The 21317-nt window shown below is 40.7% G+C and overlaps 1 protein-coding gene across 2 annotated transcripts; it reads right to left on the bottom strand.

The window, feature by feature from the left end:
* On the bottom strand, positions 1-19499 carry LOC131236458 (beta-1,3-galactosyltransferase 7-like). 2 transcript variants are annotated; one of them, XM_058233638.1, is made up of 11 exons: positions 19209-19499; positions 18914-19010; positions 18764-18819; positions 18294-18505; positions 4530-4593; positions 2445-2517; positions 2226-2346; positions 1304-1391; positions 1089-1214; positions 884-993; positions 1-445 (listed from the first exon to the last, which is right to left on the bottom strand). In XM_058233638.1, the coding sequence occupies exons 1-11, from the start codon at positions 19301-19303 to the stop codon at positions 297-299; spliced, it is 1191 nt and encodes a 396-aa protein (XP_058089621.1). In that variant the 5' UTR covers positions 19304-19499; the 3' UTR covers positions 1-296. The 2 variants fall into 2 exon arrangements, with proteins under 2 accessions (XP_058089621.1, XP_058089620.1); XM_058233637.1 differs by having other exon boundaries at positions 18764-18822; positions 19209-19498.
* Between the last annotated feature and the right edge of the window lie 1818 nt (positions 19500-21317).

Raw genomic sequence — 21317 nt, forward strand, 5'->3', positions numbered from 1 at the left:
AAAAAAAAAAAAAAAAAAAGGAAAGAAAAAAAAGACAACAACATTCACCTTCCCAATTGACACCAGTCCAAGCAACACACCCACTTCACATCTCATATGAATTCGGGTATCATTGGTGTTTTTAAAAATGGCTTCCAGGGAAGAAGATGAGGCACTGCATTTGCCATTGGATCCATGCATGGAGCTTCCCATCAACTCCCCGCTGTTTGCCAGTGCTTTCTCAAGATATCAGTCCCCTTCATCGCACCTCAAATTAAAATCTTCCCACCAATCATTCACTGCCCATTTACCCTAATTCAGAACAAAGCACTCCAAACAGCTCCATCTCCTTCACCACACCTCTCATGAACAAATTTGATCTTCTCCACTGATTTGCAGATCCCACTGCAACTCCAATCGAATGATGCAACACAAACATTTCCTGCCTGTGCTTTCCACTCGCAATCTGAGAATGAAAAATGAATGAATGAAGTTCGACAAAGTACCCGGCATTATTCAAAAGAAATCATAGTCATGATGCATCGGGATGTGTTAGTGTCCTACTGATGCCCACCAATGCAGTAGGGACCATGGTTCGGTGATCTAGACTAGTCATCTATCAGGCCTCACAGATCAGGAATGCCCCAAAAGTTTCCAACAGCTGAATATCCTAACCCATCGATCAGTGACCTACAAATAGACAGTTAGAAAAAATGCGGTCTCAAGAAAAGGCCAAAGATAGGATGGTCCAATCTCGCACATCTATGGTGGGGGAGATCATATCAACAGTACTGATTAGCAAAACATGGGCCCCACTTGTACGACCAGACAATCAAGACATTACACAAATCCCAATGCACCAGAACCAGTTACTATTCAAATCTTCAGATCAATTTCCTCTTACCTGGTGGAGTCCCACAGCACATGTTGCGCTCATCAATGTGTTCAACTTCGAGTCCAATAAACCAAGAGCCCAGTGACACATCTTCATTGGCATATTTATGCAATATGGGCCTGCATCCACAATCACCAGCCCAAAGTGTAAGAGTATGCTGTCAGAAACAAATTGTCTAAAGTACATTCCTAAAACCAACAAAATTCTTCCTTACTGATTGATTGAAATGTACGTGGCCAAGTCCTTTGAGATGGCATAAATCTGCCCAGTTGCATGCCGGAAGTATTTGTTCCCTTCCTCTCCGAATTTCCAGTATTCAGGTTCATGATACTTCACATTTCTACAAAACAGAATATGGATATCACAACCCTGCAAGATAAATGCAAGTTGAAGAGAGCTTCCTCATGATAAAAGCTCCAAGATTATTACTTTTGTGCAAGAACTGGTCCAGACTTCATGCATCCTATGTAGATTCTGGGCTTTGATCTGTGATGGGCAAGCGTTGCAGCTAGCATACCTGAAAAAAAGATGTCCATGGAATTCAGTAATTACAAACTGTCAGACGGGTACAGGTGTGGGGGCGTGGGTGCAGGTACAGAATCAGGTGTCAAACTAACTCAAACCTCAAATCTCAAGGCATGATGAGGCAGGAACAAATTTTATTTGCTATAAAATATTTGGGCATCGCTGAGCACATCTGATATGGGTATAATAGCCTTAGCTATGTTATGCTCTATCCAACATGGTGGTTACCCTACAAGGTTTGAAGGATCCAGGTATCGTAGATTCATAAATGCTGAAAGAAGCTAAGTCATGATGTCAAATGATCGGATACAACAAATATGCCCCTTATATGCTGGAAACGAGTTGGATTGGATATAAACACAGTCCAATCATTGATCTAGACTGTCTGTTTGGTCCAACCAACTCATCACAGGCCACTGTGCCAATATCAGGCAATCCAAACTATTTGATCAATGGGTTGCAATTTGGACACTCTAGATAAGTTGTAATAAAAAAGATGCAATAATCAAATGATCCAAACTATCTGATCAATGGCTTGCAATTTGGATTGTTTATGCCCCACTAGAATCACTCTGACCCAACGATCCCAACTATCTGATCTGTGTATTGGAAACAGACAGTTCTAATAGAAAGGCTTGCCAGTCAGATGGTTAGGAAGGATCAGTACGAATTTAATTTTTAGCTGGGTGGCCCATGAACAGCAAGCTTAGAGTCTTGACTAGATGACGTTCTAGATCATTCTTTTGAACTGTCCACTTGTCCCATAGAATGCATTTGCTGATACACTGCAAACTCATTCTCAATCATGATGGTGTAAGAGATATACCTAAGTTGACATGGACATCATCATCCACCTTGACGTAGAACTCAGCATCCCATTTTGCAACTGCAGTGGCAAAAAAGGCCTTTGTTTTGGCAGACAGTTCGTGATACCCTTCGACATGCTCCTGCAAGATGGACAACAAAGGCAAGTACAATTTGGGTTCAATTCTGATAATAAACACTCAAATTTGAATCCTCACACTCAAAGATAACAATGTGTTACCAATCGGAGAAAGTCACCATGCTGAGCCTCTTCTGAATCGATAGCTCGATCTAAAATGCTATTGGATGTAGCGCTGTGTCAAAGAGTGCAGATATAATTAAGTTCCCTGGCTTTATAAACCTTCAATTTAATCAACAATGCAAATTTTATTAAGAGAAAAGAAATCAAAGCTACATCACAGGATAAGAGTTCAACAACAGACTCAGGAACATTTGCCATCTCAGCTCTTAAGATGGTATGTATTAACTCATCATCATCTAAGCCTTATCCTAATTCCTAACTAATTGGGGTTTGGCTACACTGTTCCTGTTCTGCCATTCTACCTTGTCAAGGACCATATCCTCAATAAGCCATAGGTCATCAAATCTTTTCTACCTCCACCCACATCTTTTTGGGCCTTCCCTGGCCCTTTTAGAGCCTTCAACTTGAACCAACTCACTCCAAAACTCTAAAATTCTCAGTCTCCGTTGTACATGACCAAACCATCCAATCTAAAGTCTATTTATCCTCATCTTATTACCTACTGATGCTACTCCTAAGTTCCCTCCAAAGCATTCATTTCTATTTCTATCCTTCCTGATTATCACCCTTAGGGTGCCCCAGTGCCATGAGATCACTCTACAATTCAAATTTCTCTTCTCAAGTGATCTCGAGATAGATTCATATGCTTGGGATGAACTAGGAGAACTACTTTTAGTTTGATAATATACAGGTTTTGAAAGTTTTTGCTGTGTTCCACCAAAAAAGCAAGAACCTATACGATAAATCTAGATTAGGTCTATGCTAATCAAAAGCATCACTAAATATATTTAAGGACTTGGATCTAACTGGTGAGAAAGGATGTGGAGGCATGGTCACCCAAATAGTCGGGACAAGGCCATGATGATGATGATGATGATAATTAGAGTGCAAAATCCTTGGTTTATGTGAGGTGCACCATTCTATTTCTACTCTCAATTGATTTTTATTTTTTTTTTACACACGCACTCACACCCCACACACACCCACGCACTCACACCACAGTGGGATTTCACTACAATGGGTACTCAAACCCATGACCTCGGGTTGAAACTCTTGTGAGTCTAGTAGGAGGTAACCTTCAGGCTATCGTACATTTGAAGGATGTAACCTTGTCACATCGAAAAGCAAGAAACAGTCAGTAGTAGCTCGCTCTTTCACTTAAGTTGAATATCATGCAATGGCTCAAGCAGCATGTGAGTTGCTTTGGGTCAAATCAATCATTCAGGATATGGGTTTCAATATGACCGCTTCGATTCCTCTTCAGTATGACAATCAACCAACCATACATATTGCTTCTAATCATGTCTTCTATAAACGAACCAAACATATAGAAGTAGAGTGTCAGTGTGTACGAGAGAAGGTTGCTGCTACTATCTGTATACACACTCTGTTCTTTCGGAGGACCACAATGCAGGCATTCTCACCAACGCATCTTTGCCCCTTCACTAAAAGAATACTATCGGCAAGCTTGGCATGACATGCATGCACTAGCTTGAGTGGTAGTGTTAGAGTACATATTCTTCAGTGTGCGTGAGGTGCACCATTCTATTTCCATTCTGAGCATTTGTTTTATGGTCCTTTAGAGTACCTTAATTAGGAGATTATATTGTATCTTTTGAATGTCATTGAATTTAATTTGGGATAATCCTGTGTAACAACTTGTGATAATAAATAAAGGTTTTGTGGTAGAGATGGATAATCAAATCCTCTCCCCTCTTCCCACTTTCTTCTCTTCTCTTCCAGGTACTCTCCTTTCCTTGCCAATCCTCAATTGTGATTGCAAAAATATGCTCAGGTTATAATAAATCCTTATTGGATCTAAAATGAGAACTTTCACATGTGGCATAGGTCATATTGCAGGCTATAGATTGAGGGAATATAGAAATATATAGAGTGCATGCCAATACAGAATAAGATGCAGTTGAGAGCAGTGATTATCGGTCAGCACCGAAAAAGAATAATATATTGAAGGAAAAAAATGGTAAGACAGTCAATCAATGAAAGGATTAGAGAATTGAGATTGCAAGTGTCATCCCTATAAAATAAAAAAATAAAATAAAATACCTGTGGCCAATCATGAACCGGACAACAATTCCCTTCTCTTTCTCCATTTGCTGGAGCTTCTCTCCTAATTGGACATAAGAAGAAAAGGCTCCAAACATTACTGAGTGAATTTATCCAGAACAAATTTAAGGTTCCTACAAATCATACAATGCTTGTAAACCTTCTAATCTCATTATGCCTCAAACTTTGAACAAATCAACCCAATACAACAATAACATATTCTAACTAATATAGATGAGTATATGATTATTTAAACCAAGGATGGAGTAAATTGTATACGTTGCAAACTGTCTTTCCTCTTTGCATATGTAAACGCCTCTGCCTGGTCCACAACTATTTCTGAAATTGCAGCTCAAATAAAAGTAGCATCCTTTGAATACTATTATTACCCACAAGTCGCAATTGTGTCCCTTGAACAAGGATTATCTGAGTGTTAGATATGCATGTAGATTGTAGGTTTCAAAACATAGCGACTGACTGGTTCTCCATTTACTTGTGAACTTGTTAGTGAGACCCACCATGGGGACTCTGAAATCATTCAGGACCCAATGTTCCTAACTGGTTACTAAAACAATGATGCAGCACAAGCAGATTTTGATATCCAAACAACAAAGGAACAGACCACGATTAACGTACAACAAGGTATAACGGTTCTGCAGAATTCTTCCTCATTAACTCCCATGTGGTGAAATCCCACTGTGGTGTGAGTGTGTGGGTGTGTGTGGGGTGCAAATGCGTGTGTAAAAATAAAAAATAAAATAAAATAAAACTCCCATGCAGTAGCAGAAAATCTGAACAAATGGAGCATTGGAGGAGCTTCATGCAGAACTACTAGAAATAAAGAAGAAGATTCACTCTTATAGTAAACTTTTGAAAGCTTTTTTGAATAAAAATCATGCTTCGTTCATATGTGCAGCTTCTATTATCTAGGCTATTGATACTCCTCTTTCCTATTTTAACCATACTACTAATTGGTGTTACTTTCTAGGCAAGTTTTTAAAACAAAACAAAACATTCTAGTAAACTGAACAAAAATAGGAAGACTACTTTGCTAATTTATCCGGCCATGTGACCATCAAAAGTGGACCTGTGGTTGATACAGATACTCCTCTGATTAGTCCAGTGGGCCCCACAGACCAGTCAGTTTGCGAAACACGCTATCCAGTTGATCCTGCTCCCATGGACCAATCAGTTCACTTGTATAGATGGAATTAAATGGTTCACTGGTACAGACAAAACAATTGACTGTGGTCCATAAGATCAATCCACTGTCCTTTTGGACCGTATTTATGATTGAGCCAGCACGTGAACAATCCCTGAGTCTTCTTTTATGCACTAATGGATCAATGGCCTTGATGCATCAAACAAGTGCTTTGTACTCACAGAATATTTCTCACATAAGCAGATGATGTCAAATCAAGCATATGCATCTAATGAACACTTTTAGGGCCTGTTTGGTTTTCCAATTACAACGGCAATCGGCTGGAAATGGGTAATGATTACACACCCCTGTAATTTTGTGGTGACATCACTTACATTTGACTGCAATGATTACAATATATCATTGTTTGTTTTACAAAGGCAACAATGTAAAAATGGGCCTTTTAGTATGTAAAAATTCCTTTACCTGTTTACTTTACATGTGTATTTGACTCTTGTTTTTTGTGCCGCAATTCTCTCTTAACCAAAGGCCTTGAAAAGACAATGGTGGCTCATTTACTTTGGATTACACCAGAAATTGGAAAATGAAACACGCCCTTGAGAAATTTGAGAGTGGTTAAGAGTTGTGCATTTTGGTCTTGCAGGCATCAAGGACTCTAAGCAGAGGAGCTACACCCACTGACAACATATGCAAGGTGTTTTTTAATTATTTTTCTCATCTCTAAAGCTGAAGGCTCTAAAAGGGCAAGGAAAGGCCCAAAAGGATGTCGTAGAGGTAGTAAGAAAAGACTTGATGACTATGGTTTAACAGAGGATATGGTCCTCGATAGACTGGAATGGCGGAACAGGATCTGTGTAGCTGAACCCAATTAGTTGGGATAAGGCTTTGATGTTGATGATGATGATGACCTCATCTCTAAAGAGAATAAAGAACAAGTTCAGTCAAAGCAACCTAAGAGAAGCCCCAATAGGAGATAAAATGATGAGGAGCCAACTGAGATGGTTGTCAGCCATCTGCTAAGAAATTTGGACATGGCCCCATTAGGGAAGGAAATTCGATTGAGGTTGATGGCCCTAAAGGAAATGAGGGGAAGACCTAAAAGGACTTGTACTCAGGTCTTGCTAAGGGATATGATGGCTTAGCAGAATAGGGAAATAGATAATGGCAACTTGTGAAATTGGATTTGTATACTTGACCCTGATAAACTACGAAAAAGTGCTATGATGATCATGATGATGACCCTCGTTACTAAAGCCTCCTGTGGTGGAGGGCGATTCAACTAAACATTGTCACATAGATGCGCTAACAACAGAAAGGTGTCCTTGGAAATCAACAAATCCAATTGGAGTTGCATTCACTCATCTTGTAAAAGAGTTGTTTCCAATATTACAATCTACATGTGGCTTTAAGGTTTAGATCTCATGTGAACCTCTTGTGCAAAAATTTCGCTTTTGGGCCATCAAATTCTTGATGGCTTTTAATATTAAAAAAATAAAAATAAAAATAAATAAATAATCTTGATGGTTTTTTACAAGTGATTGATAAGCTCGCCAGGCTTATTTTGAGATGCCGACTATACAATTGACCTAACCATAAGCTTCAACTATATTGAATGATCAGGCCTCTCATGGATTCTAGGAATGCTTGGATTGGTGGTTAAATGGAGGAAGTTGATATGTGGTGCTTATCCACTCTCCACCTCTCTTCAATAATCAAGTGGGAAGGACAGTTTTGTATGTGAACTTTGAGAATGCAATGAGGCCACCCCTCTCATCCTTTTAGTTAAACTTTTAGCTGAAGTTATTGCATTGGTCTTAGGATAGAGGAAGATTGAGGCTCAATAGCAGGTCAAGGTAGACCATGTGTAGACACCCCTCATGTGAAACACTAACCATTTACCCATATCGAACTTTGAAGGAGGGTTCTATTTAAATTGTTTTGTTGCAGGAATTTGACTAAGCACCTAAACTAACCTAAATCAACCAAAAATTCATCCAGGATTACCTAAAATCCCATTAAACTTACCCAAAACCCAAGCTTAAACTCCCTGGTGAAACCCCCACAATAACTGAGCCCGGATATGGAAGGTGAGGTACCCAGCCCAACTTTGGTTTGGTGCCCACACAACACATTTTTTATGAGTTTCTGTAGCAGACACAGGGAATCCTATTCCCGCAAGCTAGAGAGAAGCAATTTTTTTGGGAGCGCTCTGGGTGGCAGAAATACTTCTCTCTTTTTTCTTTTTTTCTTTTTTGAAAGTTAACAAAAAAATTTATTGAAGAGGTGCCAACAGGTGACAAAGAATACAACCCCGACACAAAAGACCCAAGTAAAACAGCCCCCAAGGAGAGAGCCCCACCAACCCAAAGAGTGAAAAGATCAGCACCCCCTAAAGCAACCCACTCCCCAAGCAGCCAAAAGAAAACATCAACCCCCCTCCTTAGCATGGTACCGAACTTTTGCTGTAGTCCAATCAACGTTGTGGCTCGAATTACATAAACATCTTCCATTTCTTTCTTCCCAGATTGCCCAAAGAATAGCCATCAAGCAAGATCTCCAAAGATCTCTCTTGTTCTTAGGCAAATTCGCACCATGCCAAGCCAAAATAGATCACCAATAGAATGTGGCATCACCCAGAACATGTTGAAATCAGACATAATGAAAGCCCACACCTTGGAAACACCAAGGCAGTGAATAAAGAGGTGGTTGACCAATTCTGAATCCTTCTTGCAAAGCAAACAAGCGTTGGGCAGCAACATACACCTCCTCCGAAGATTATCTATCATTATAACCCTTTCCTGCCCTACCAGCCAACAGAATGTTGCAACCTTTGTGTTGGGGGGACACGCGGAAGAAACCCCGAGTTAGAATCAAGCAATAAAAGATCAAACAAACCAAGCACACAGAAAACATAAGATTTTACATGGAAAAACCCTCACGGGAAAAAACCACGACACAAAGCGACAACAAATCCACTATGATAGACAATGTTACAAGAGATGGAAGAGCTTAAAAATCTGAGAAACCTCGATTACCCTTTACAAAACCCTAGCTTTTCTTCCCCTTTGCCCCAAAACAGCCCTAGCACGTTTTCAATACCCTAATCCCTGATTACAAATCTATAAAAATGATTAAAAATGAATTAGGAAACAAAACCCCACAAGTTGGTCGATAGGAGCTTCGATCATATCGAGTGTCATCGACAACCCATCGATGGGATCAAAGCCACCTTCGAGCAGATCGATTTGGACCAAAAAACTGTCCAGCGAGCAATGCCCAAAAAATGGGATTTTCTCAATAGGGCTCATGAAAGTGCTAGGCACATTTGTGAGACCAAATGTCATAACTAGCCACTCGTAGAGGCCGTCCTTCGTCTTAAATGGCATTTTCCATTCGTCACTAGGTCAGATGCGTATATAGAGAATGCTAGTGTATTGTGTATGTGGTTAGTGGCCCCTTTTAGTGTAAGTGCATGTGCACACTTCCCTCTTCTCCTGCGGTATACTATATGCTTTATTATAATAAAATATTATAATAAACCTGTTGTTGAGTCGAGATGCTCTTCATCGTGTTCGTGACAAGTTGGGCATGATCAACATCTATGCTCCAACTTGAGGGGGAGTATAGAGAATGCTAGTGTATTGTGTATGTGGTTAGTGGCCCCTTTTAGTGTAAGTGCATGTGTGCACTTCCCTCTTCTCATGCGGTGTACTATATGCTTTATTATAATAAAATATTGTGTTAGGGCAAGCAAGCCGAACACAAAATCTCTCCCAAAACTCTCCTTCTTCTCTCTCAATAGTCTCATCTCTTCTTCACATTATCATCATCAAATCATTCTCTACTCACAGCTCCAAGCTCCATCTCTAATTGCCTCCATCATAGCTCCACCATCGACGTCGTTTCTCATGCACACTCCGCCTTCGTCAAGTCATAGCCAAGCCTAGAGAAGTCACACATAACTTGAACTTCTCTGTACAAACCACCTCAGTAACCATGTCTGTCGAATTCACGCTTGTGTGGATCTTCTTAATAGTCACTCCGCCTTCCTCAAGCACCTATCAAATAAAATGATGACGAACATCAATATGTTTAGTGCGAGAATGATAAACCGAGTTCTTCGTCAAATTGATCACGCTTTCTCTGTCACAATTTACTGGTACGGCTTCTTACTAAAGCCTAAGTTGATTTATCATCCCTCTCAACCAAACACTTTCTTTGAATGCTTCCGTCACTATTATATACTCTACTTCGGTTGTAGAAAGAGACACCACAAACTAAAACTTCAACATCCAACAGATCGCTCCACCCGCTAGCACAAATGAGTACCCGAAGTCGATCTCCTGTTATCCATATTACCTATGTAATCAGTATCAACATAGCCTACTAACTTGTCCTTTGACTTTTCGAACATCAAGACGTAGTCCATTGTACCTCAAATATACCGAAGTAACCATTTCACTGCCTCCCAATGTTGCTTACCGAGGTTAGCCATATATTTGCTCACAAAACCCACCGCATGTGAAATATTAGGTCTCGTAAAGACTATGGCATACATCAAACTGCCAATAGTGCTCGAATAGGGCACATGAGGCATAACTTACTTTTCTTCATCTGTAGTAGGACATCGTTCAGAAGAAAGCCTAAAGTAAGCAGCATGGGGTGTACTAACCGATTTTTCCTTGTTCATGCCGAACTTAACAAATACCTTCTCAAGGTATTTTACCTATGATAACCGTAACCTGCTCTTGTCTATCTCTGTGAATATCTATGTCGAGAATCTTCTTTGCAGCTCCCAGGTTTTTCATTTCGAATGTTCCTGATCAATTGAGTCTTCAACGTATCAATCTCAGACATGCTAAGGTTGATTTGTTAACAATAAGCATGGCATTTACGTATAATACCAGTACGATGAATTGTCCATCATTTGGTGTCTGGTAAATTTACAATATACATAATGATCATATTCACTTCTGGTCGTTAACCCATCATGAAAGTATCAAACCTTTTGTACCACTGTTTGGGCGGTTGTTTTAGGTCGTACAACGACCTCATTAACCTATAAACTCTATTCTTTGGCCCTTTCACTTCGAACCCTTTTGGTTGCTTCATGTAAATTTGATCCTCCAACTCCCCATGAAGGAAAGCAATCTTAACATCAATCTGCTACAATTCTAGGTTGTATTGAGCAACCAGAGCCAATACAAATATGATATACCCCTGTTTGACTATCGACACGAAAATCTCGCTGAAATAGACACTCTCCTTCTATGCATACCCTTTCGTAACTAATCTTGCCTTGTATCTATCATGTTTTTTTCTTGTAAATCCACTTACGGTTGATCGTTTTACGCCCCACTAGAAGCTCCATTAGTTCCCATGTCTCATTCTTATGTAGGGAATCCATCCCATCATGCATGACCGCTATCTACTTCTCATCGTCAGAACCATCTAAGGCTTCCTAGAAAGTAGATAAATCTCCCTCATCTTTAATGAAGGCGAGACGAATGCAACATTTAAGTCATCCATGTATCTGACTGGCAATCTGTGATCTCTTAGCGGATTTCTTTTGAGATGTAGCTGCTCCACCTGCTCTTGTACCTTTGCCTGCGGCTCAAGCTCTACCTGTGTATCTTCTTTTTCAATCTCAACATCAATGACTGTTGATTTCTCTGTTTCCTTGCATTCGTCCTTGCGGAATAAGGAATTTTCATCAAACGACATCTCGACTAATTATGATCTTCCGTATGACTTGGTCGTACAACCTGTATCCTTTCACACCATCACCATAGCCCACAAAAATACACTTCTTAGCCCTTTAGTCTAGTTTATTTCTCTCAACTGACGGTACATAAGAGTAAGCATCACAACAAAATACACACGACTGTGAGTAGTCTACCTCATGACCACCCCCCACTTCTTCAAAAATCCTGTAGTCTATCGGTGTAAACGGTGACTGATTCATCAAGTAACAAGCCGTGTTAACGGCTTCGTCCATTACTCCTTGCCCAATCCAGCATTACTTAACATGCTTCAAGCTCTCTCTAAGAGAGTTTGATTCATCCGTTCTACCACTCCATTCTGCTCAAGAGTGTGTCTTACTGTATTGTGCCTCACAATCCCCTCATCTTTACAAAACTAGTTGAATTCCTTTGAAGTGGATTCATCTCCGTTATCAATCCTTAATACCTTCAGTTTCTACCCTGTTTGCCTTTCAACTATTGCCTTCCAAACTTTAAATGTAGCGAACACATCGGATTTATTTTTTAGAAAATAAACCCACACTTTCCTTGAGTAGTCATCAATGAATGAGACAATACGATGACCACCTAGAAGAAACAAGAGGTAACGAGCCCCATAAATCTGAATGCACATACTCAAGCACACCTTTACAAACATGCTTTCCATTTTAAAAGTTAGCCTTGACTATTTACCATATATACAATGCTCACATATACTAAGTTCAATACTTTTAAAAACAGTAATCAAGCAACGATCAAAAAGTACATTCATGCCACGGTCGCTCATCTAGCCTAGGCACGCATGCCACAATCGTGCCAATGTGGATTCCGCTACAGACGATGCAACTCCACCCATTTCAGTGTTTCCTATCAACTTTTATAGATTACTGCTCTTTTGTGCTTTCATCACAATAAGTACTCCTTCCGAAACTTTAAGGACATTGTCATAATCAGTGAACTTACAACCAAGTGCCTCAAGAGCCCCTAGATATATCAAATTCTTCCCGAGGTCCGGAATATGTTGAACATCTGTCAAAATATGCTCCACCCCATCGAACATTCTGATGCACACTGAACTGATTCCAACAAATTTACGGGCAATGTCATTGCCCATAAAGTCATGTGGTATGAAGCTCCCATATCCAAAATCCAGTCATTACTAAGGTAACCAAATTTAGATGCAGTCAAGACATCACCACCATTCACCTCATAGCATAATTGCGTTGTGTTTGCCTCTTTTGGTGTATTTTCATATTTTTCTCCCTTTTGAGCCTTAGGATTCTTGCAGTCCTTCTTCATATGTCATGTCATCCCACAATTCCAGCACTTCATCTTGCCCTTGCCCTTTGATTTGGATTTAGACCAAGAATTACCCCTTCTCTCATTCTGAATTTCTTCCCCTCGCATCTAATACATCCGTAAAGGTACCCTCATCACTGTCTTTCCTTCTCATCTGCTTCTCATGAAGGGCTGAGATGACAGTTTCTACGTCGATGGTATCCCTACCATGTATTAGAGTGTCCACAAGATTCTCGTAGGATGGTGGAAGAGAACTCAAGAGGATTAGAGCTTGATCCTCCTCGTCAATCTTAACCTCCACATTTATCAATTTGTAGAGCAATTCGTTGAAAGTACTTGTGTGCTTATTAATGTCAGACCTCTCTGTCATCTTAATGTTATATAACTACTTCTTAAAATACGGATGACTTCCCAGGATTATCTTCATGTACAAATTATCTAGTTTAGCCCAAATTCCAAAAGCGGTCTTTACTATATAGAACGGTGTCCGCTACACATAATTAAATTGAAGTTGCAGCCCTCTCGTCTAGTCCATCCCACTCTTCATCAGTCATAGACGCAGGATGCTTCACCTTGCAAAGGAGAGTGTGTTGCAATTCTTATTGAACTAAGAGGCCTTGCATCTTAACCTTCCACAGTTCAAAGTTATTACTCCCAGTGAACTTCTTTGTTTCGTACTTAATATTAGATCCCTTAGAAGACATATTTTCATATTCGAAAAACTCAAAACCCCAACGTTCGCTCTGATACCACTTATTGGGGGGATACGTGCGGAAGCAAACCCGAGTTAAAATCAAACAAAGAGATTAAACAAACCAAGCACACAGAGAATACAAAGTTTTACGTGGAAAAACCCTCACATGAAAAAAATCATAGTACAAAGCAACAACGAATCCACTATGATAGACAATGTTACAAGAGATGGAAGAGCTTACTGATCTGAGAAACTCCAATTACCATTTACAAAACCCTAGCTTTTCTTCCCCTTTGCTCCAAAACAACCTAGCACGTTTCCAATACCCTAATCATTGAATACAAACGCTTAAAAAGGGATTAAAAATGAATTAGGAAACAAAACCCGCAATTCTGTAAACCTGCGCAAATCGATCGATGGGAGCTTTGATCATATCGAGTGCCACGATGGGATCAAGTGGGCTATCGATGGGATCGACAACTACTCAATGGGATCGATTGGTCTATCAATGCCATCGACAGACCCAATTACAGACAAATTTAAGACATCTGATAACACTTTGGAGGCTCTGCATAGGACCAAACATTTTTGGTGAAGAGGGTCCACCCCCATCAGATTTAGACAACATATTATAGAGAGATCTGACTGAGAAGCATTCTAAAGGCTCCATCCTCGAACTAGACTATCCATCTCCATGATGGATGGAAATGCTGGATAAAAGTGAGTGAGACCGCCTCACTGGCCTCACCATCTAACATATAGAGACAAGGAGGGGACCAAACTGTTGATGATCCCATTGTGGTCACACATTGAGCTACTAGAACATCATGGGATTGCGAGTCTGACTCACCCAAACATCTTCCCAAAAGCGGATTCTTTTCCCATTCCCGAGCTTGAACCCCACACCCTTCATGAAATTTGTCCTCGTAACTATAATACCTCTCCAAATTGTTGACGCTCAATACCGGGAACAATTCTTCGTACACCGACCACCTGTCTCACACCCATATTTGGAAACAATCAAGATCCTCCAAACGGCGTTAATTTTCATTCCAAACCCCTATAGCTACTTCCCCAACAAGGCTTCGTTCATCACCTCCATACTTTTAATAGCAGCCCCTCCCTCACCATAAGGTTTACAGACTTCTTCCCATCTTAGGAGATGAAACTTGTGAGGTCCTTCCGCAACTTGCCAAAGAAAATTTCTCCTCACCCTATCAAGTTTAGATAATACCGGCTTGGGGCACTTGAAGAGGGACATAAAGTAAATTGGTAGGCTAGAAAGAGTCACTTTAATCAAGGTAATACGGCCCCCAAGAGATAAATAGCAACCTCTCCACCTAGATAGCTTCCTTTCGAACCTCTCAATAACCACATCCCACGGATGCTTTGGCGGTTTTCCAACACAACGGCAACCCAAGATAAGTGGTTGGAAAGGAGCCCGCCTCACATCCGAACACCCCTGCTAACCTGGATAGATAGTCCGCCGGCAAATGAATCCCCAACATGGTACTTTTATGGATATTTACCTTCAGCCCCGAAACAACCTCAAACCATCGGATAATTTTTCTTAAATTTATGATCTTTTCCTCTTCGGCCTCACTTGGTGCAAAAATATTTTTTTCCGCCACTGTGCTCCCTGGTTGGAGGAAAAACTATTTCCAACACCTTTGCATTTTCGGGTTGTAATTGCTCCAGCTTCCCATGCCCAATTTCATGACCTTAGGGTCCATTTTGTAGCTGTTTAAATAAGCTTTCCAGTGAGCCCTAGATCATACCAAACTAAAGTCGGAGCATGAAGTAGTGATCACCAAATTGCCACTGCCAGAATTTCAATTCCCAAACTCTTTTCCCTCCAAAATTTTATATCAATTTTAAATAATTTAAAAAAAAAAATCACCTTTAAGGCTCTTGGTTATCCTCAAAGCATCCTCTAATTACTGAATCTTCCCTACTAAGTAGCCTACAAAATTCCCAATCTACCCTCCAAATCTACAAGATTTAGACAAGTGGCTTCATCTCATCCCTCCAAGTCCAAATTCAAACTCACATGGAATCCTATAACTAAAATTTTCTCCAAACTTCTTGAAATTACCATCTAAGACTTTTGGCCACTTGTCAACCATCCATGAAGCCATTACCCTTTCAAAGCCTCCTCTGATTACTTCATATCACCACTCAGCCATCCTAGATCTCTATAAATAGACCATCCTCTCTCAGAGAAAGGGGTCTTGCCTCGAATTCTCAAGCTCTGAGCCTGGGAGAATCTCTCTCACAGCCCTCATCCTTGGCTAAAAAATTTTCAGCAAAATCAAAGAGACATCAACAGAAAAGCAAAAGGTTTTTTTGGCTTGGCTTTGAGGACTTGAGGGTTTCCAAATCTGAGAAGGCTAAGGAGCATGCCTCAGCCTCCAGGATTTGAGATACAACTCCAGTAACATCTCGCTAGTATGAGAACCTCCTTGATTTGAGTTTTTTCTTTTCTTTTTTTCTTTCTTCCATTCCATTTGCAAATTCAGGCTCAAAAAGAAGCAAACAAGGCCTTCCATAATTCAAGTTGATTGAGATTGGAGTCATTCAAATCCTATTCCACACAAACCAATAAGCATATCTTTCCTCTTTCTTTTCATTTTTTCCGCTCTTACATTTTCTTATATTTTTTTAAAAACTGTGCAGAATTTCGTTTCAACAGAATTTCCCTTCCTTTCGATGGAGTAGAGACAAAGGGTGCCTAACACCTCCCTTCCCCATCACTGAGGCACTTGGTTGCCTAGATTTCTAGTTTGTAGACTTTTTTAGAGTCAATTTGTAGGAATTCTCAGTTTCTAACTGGCCTTGCAGATTTTGCTAAAAATCAGTTGGCGGCGACTCCATTTTCCAATGTTTCCGCCACCATCCTTTGAGATCATTGGATCCACATCTGCATCGTGGTAGCCAAATTGTCACTCCCCTTTAACATATTGATTGAACCTTAATCTTTGACACAACCATGTCTCATGTTGAACTTTGGCTGTTGTTCTGAAGTAGTGTCAACCAAAGGAGCTGTGTGGTTTTTGAGATAAATGCTAACCTTAGTTCAAACTTCAAACATAAGCTTGTTCTCCAAGCTATGCATTAGAGGGCAATTGATATATTATGATACCTAGATATGACATAGAAACATCATGGTTATGCTGAGAAAGTACTTAATATTGTACGGAAAAAAGTCACCTTTTCAAAAAAATCAAGGTAGTGTGGATTAATCCCAACCCAAGTTTGACATTCAATTTTTGCATTTTTAGACAAATATGAAGCTCAAGGACAGTTTTTGCATATTATTGGCCGAAGATTAGCGAGTTAGCATTACAGTTAGCTATATGTAATAGCAAACTGTTTTCATGTGCTCTAGCTTGTACTAATCTACAAGATTGGTGATGGCTTGAAATTTTAATTCCACCTAGATAAGCATTAAATGGGTTTTGCAAAGATGAGCATGTCAAGATGGATGTGTGGGAAGACTAGGAAGGATGAATCAAGAATGAAGTCATCCGAAGCAGCCTAAGGGTATCCCGAACGTGAGATAAAATTAAAGAGAGAGGATGGAGATGGTTTGGCCATGTGCTACGAAAACTAGAGATGGCCTGATGGAACTTTTGAGTAAGTTGAAGGCTTGATAGGAGGGTGCCATGAATACCTAAAAGGGCTTGGATCAAGGTGGTGATAACTGATAGGGGATGGGGGCTTGTTCATTTACCAAGGAGAATGCATTAGGAATGATTGCAAAACAGGCTTCGTGAAGCCAACCAAAATAGATGATGATGATGAGATTGAGAAGTTCTCAGATGCAAAGTGAACACCATGAGAATTTGGAGATCTGGTGGAATAGAACCAAGGTATTCCATAACAGTAACAGTGACCGTAATGTCACCATCGTTACCTTTACAATATGGGGTGTAACGGCCGTTATGGAGGCCGTAACTGCCATTACGGTCTCTTTTTTTTAATTGAAAAAAAAAAAAACCATACAAAACCTGTATCGGCCCTGTAATGGACTGTTGTGGCCTCTACGGGGGCTGTTACAGGGGCTATAGCGGCCTTTACGGGTCCTTTTTCCGTAACAGCCATTACGACCTTTACAACCCTGTAACGTGTAATGGTTGCCACCATTACCTTTAAGTAACAGTTGTTGTGGCCTCGTTACGACCTTTATGGCATACCATGAATAGAATCCAATAAACATAGAAGAGATGTAGAAAAAGCGGTGATGAATTTTATGACTTGTTCCATGATTTGGGTCGGATATTTTACTCGTCATATTGGGTCAAACATAGTACTAATATAGATCAGAGAATCAACTGAAATGTTTCCTAGATAGTAAACAATTGGAAAGTTGATATCGAAGACAAGGTCATATGGGGATTGCAATGTTCATGTATTTCCAGAGGAATTCTCAACATCTGTTTTTCTTGTTTGGCAGCTCTGGCCCCCTGGTTTCCTCTTGCTTTTAGTAAAGTTATCATAGCCATTCAAAAGAAGAAGAAGAATCACCACACCATGTTGAGATATAAATCTCTTAGTTGGTGTTTGGATGAATGGTTGAATTGAATTGTAATAATTCAGTTCAATAAAGACAAAATAACCAAATCCTAATTACCCCCCATGCATTCATATTGAGAAATCAAGCTCCATACTCTCAAGCTGGACTTGAAAGGAGAAAATGCAATTCAAGGAACTCTTTCGCTGTGAATGCCGGTAAACATTATCAGAATTTGGCTGCATCTCTCTAATGAACTGAATTTTGACAACCCATTTCAGATATTTGCACCCAAACGCAGCCTAAGGCAAAGGAACTGCACAATACATATTACTTAGAAGGTTAGTAGAACAACCTTGAGGCAACCATGTCTCCCTTAAAGAGTCCCTCCTCCTCCTGCTACTAAATGCAGTATTTATCCCGATCACAACAAACGCCTTCTTCTTTGGCGAGCCGTCTCGAGAAATTCTCGAGATGAGGGGAGAACCGCCGAGGCTCGCCATCTCCTGGGCACTTCGAGTGGCAGCCAGCTCCATCTGAAGCGTTGAAATTGTCTTATCCAAACTTCTGATATCGAACACACATCCCAATCATTTATATTTTAAAAGAAAAATAAAAATACATTTTAAAAAATGACGACACAGGGTGTTCCCACGCAATCACCCGGGTAATGCCGGGGAAGGGAATTGAACCCATGTATGTTGGGAGCAAACCCGCGATGCTGGCCATTCACCCAAACCCTATCGGGTTAAAAATACATCAATTATCTTTCAAAAAATAAAAATACATCAAATAGAATAATTCGATCGGGAATTCCATACTTACTGAATCGCTTCATGGGTCTTCGAAACCTCTACCATTATATCTTTATCTTCTCCAAGCTTCTGATATAAATTAAATATATTAATATAAAATTAAATTAAATATGGTAATTTGGATTGTTCGATGAAAATTTCAAATTTCACACTCGCTGACCCGTTTTGTTGAACAATCCTCCGCCACGAGTTGTAGCTCTTGCTCTTTCCGGTGCCGGGCGATCACCTGACCGTTCGGTTCGGAGGAAGGCCAAAACCTGCGATTTTGAAATATTAGATTCTCGATCAACGATCGGAAAGGATTCAATCGGTGTCATCGTTTCCAATCTCAACCCCATAACTTCTACGTTTTTAGGAAAGAATGTTTACAATGCAAAAGAAAATCCCTCAAAATTTTAAATATTAAAGAAAATTGGAAGAGAGAGAGAGAGAGAGAGAGAGAGAGAGAGAGAAACCTGTTCGTGAAAAGCATTCCAAGAACAAAGCTTGAGATGCATAGAATAATAATCCATCGGGGAGATACCTTCTTCTCGTTGTATCGAACCTTCATCTCTCTCTCTCTCTCTCTCTCTCTCTCTCTCTCTCTCCCTCTCCCTCTCTGCGTGTATTCTGAGAGAGATCAGATAATTGAAGAAGAAGAAGGGAGAGAAGCGGGATGGGATTTCTCCGTCCGCGTTGGGCCGTCAAAGTTGACGACTATGTCGGAAAGCCAAGCGCTTGACCCTGCTTCCCCGTAACGCCGTCAATCCTGCCGTGAGTAGGTCTTTGCTTTAGCCAAGCCATAATTGAGTGTATTCGATCGCGTAAATCATCTGGAGGGAGTCCCACACGTGCCAACATGACACGTGTGTACCATACCCAAGCCCTGCATCAGGTGGGGCACACTCTCTGCCCTTCTGGACCAAAAATAAAAGAAAACAGACGGGTCCACTCATCAGGTAGTACGCACCTGCGAGTCGAGCATGGATCACCGGTCATTATTTTCCGACCGGTCATTATCTGGTAAAAGTCTCAGCTGCCGTGTGGTTTTTTATCCAGGGCATAGTATCAGTGTCCTTTTCCTGATTAACGGTCCAGATCTCGAAATTAAATTGTTCCACGTAGGCTTCTCCCAGGAAGCCCACATCAACGGTCCATCTCACACGAGCGAGTATGGTCTGTAACAAACGGAAACGGATTTGCTACTCCCCCTGCCACCAGCCATTGGCTGGTGGTCGGTGCTCTGTGGGCCCCACCATGATGTATATGTTCCATCCATGCCTTCCATCTATTTTTATAGATCATTTTATGATGTGAAAGAAAAAATGAGCTATATCTCAATCTCAAGTGGACCACATTACAGGAAAAAGTGTTGAATGAACTTTGACCATTAAAAACGTTTTGGGGGCCATAAAAGTTTTGGATCTAGCTGATATTTTTTTTTCCCTTCGTCTGGGTCTTTATGACCTAATCAACAGATTGGATTTCAAATAAAAAGTACAGTGGGCCTTAGGTGGATTTTAATGGTGGATATCCAATTATTATTGTTTTCCTGTGGTGTGGTCCACCTAAGATTTACATACCTATCATTTTTTTATAAATTCCTAAAATGATGTGTAAAAATGTATGAACGGAATGGATGAAACACATACATCATCGTGGGGCCCATGGAGCACCGACCATCAGCCACGGGGCTGGTGTCAGGGGGAGTAGCCAATCCGTCCCCCAAATGTCTTGCTGCGGCGCCTTTACGTATAAGAAGGTGACACGTGTCGCGAGAGGCTGTCCTTACATTTCGTGTCTCGCTCCATGGTTTGTATTCCACGCGACGCGACAAAGCATAGCAGCTGACTTCTGTCGACGGAGGACACGATTTGTCGTAATTTGCCTACATACATACCCACCTATTTCTATTTTTAATGTGGGGATTGTATCCGTTAGATATGAGATCATATTTCAATGATCCAGGCCGCTTATATGATGGGCCTCGCCATTGATGGTAACAAAAAAAAAATATTCATATTTTTAATAGTGTAAATGTCACACAAAGAAATCGATTAAAAGAGAAGGTCCATGCTCAAAAGAAAATAGTTAAACGATTTAATTGATAAAATTTTATTGATATCTCGCATTACGTTCAGGCCCGTGGTACCAACGGTTCAGATCATTTCAAGATGACCTTAGATTCAACAACTGTGGTATGGACGTAGATTTAGCAATATATCCGGATGTATTACCTCTTTGATTTGTTGGACACGTGACTTGCATTTTGGCCTGTACAAGAGGGGTTTTGAATGCTAATTTCTAACAAGCGGCCGGCTTCCCTCACGTGGTGGGACTGCTCCGGTGCTCCCTAATATCCCGTGCAATGAAAAGCTCTGGGGTCGAGATGCATGAGACATTAAATCCTGTCCGTCGTTTTCACCGACTCGAACGCGGATTGCGTCATCACCCGGCCACTACTGACGCCCGCGGTGACCCCACGCGGGATTTAATTGCGGGGCGCGGCTTCGGTGAACCCCCGGATCCACCGAGGTGGATCCCTGAGTGTGGGGCCCACTGAGATGTATGTGTCTTACATCCAC

This window comes from Magnolia sinica, chromosome 2 (assembly GCF_029962835.1).
Source record: "Magnolia sinica isolate HGM2019 chromosome 2, MsV1, whole genome shotgun sequence".
Taxonomy (NCBI): domain Eukaryota; kingdom Viridiplantae; phylum Streptophyta; class Magnoliopsida; order Magnoliales; family Magnoliaceae; genus Magnolia; species Magnolia sinica.

What these genes read in the sequence shown, in the direction of transcription:
- LOC131236458 (XM_058233637.1), bottom strand. Translation starts at nt 19,303, where the DNA reads ATGAAGGTTCGATACAACGAGAAGAAGGTATCTCCCCGATGGATTATT. An exon ending in GGAATGCTTTTCACGAACAG is followed by an intron (nt 19,011 to 19,208) that starts GTTTCTCTCTCT and finishes TCAAAATCGCAG; the next exon opens with GTTTTGGCCTTCCTCCGAAC. An exon ending in AGGATTGTTCAACAAAACGG is followed by an intron (nt 18,823 to 18,913) that starts GTCAGCGAGTGT and finishes AATTTATATCAG; the next exon opens with AAGCTTGGAGAAGATAAAGA.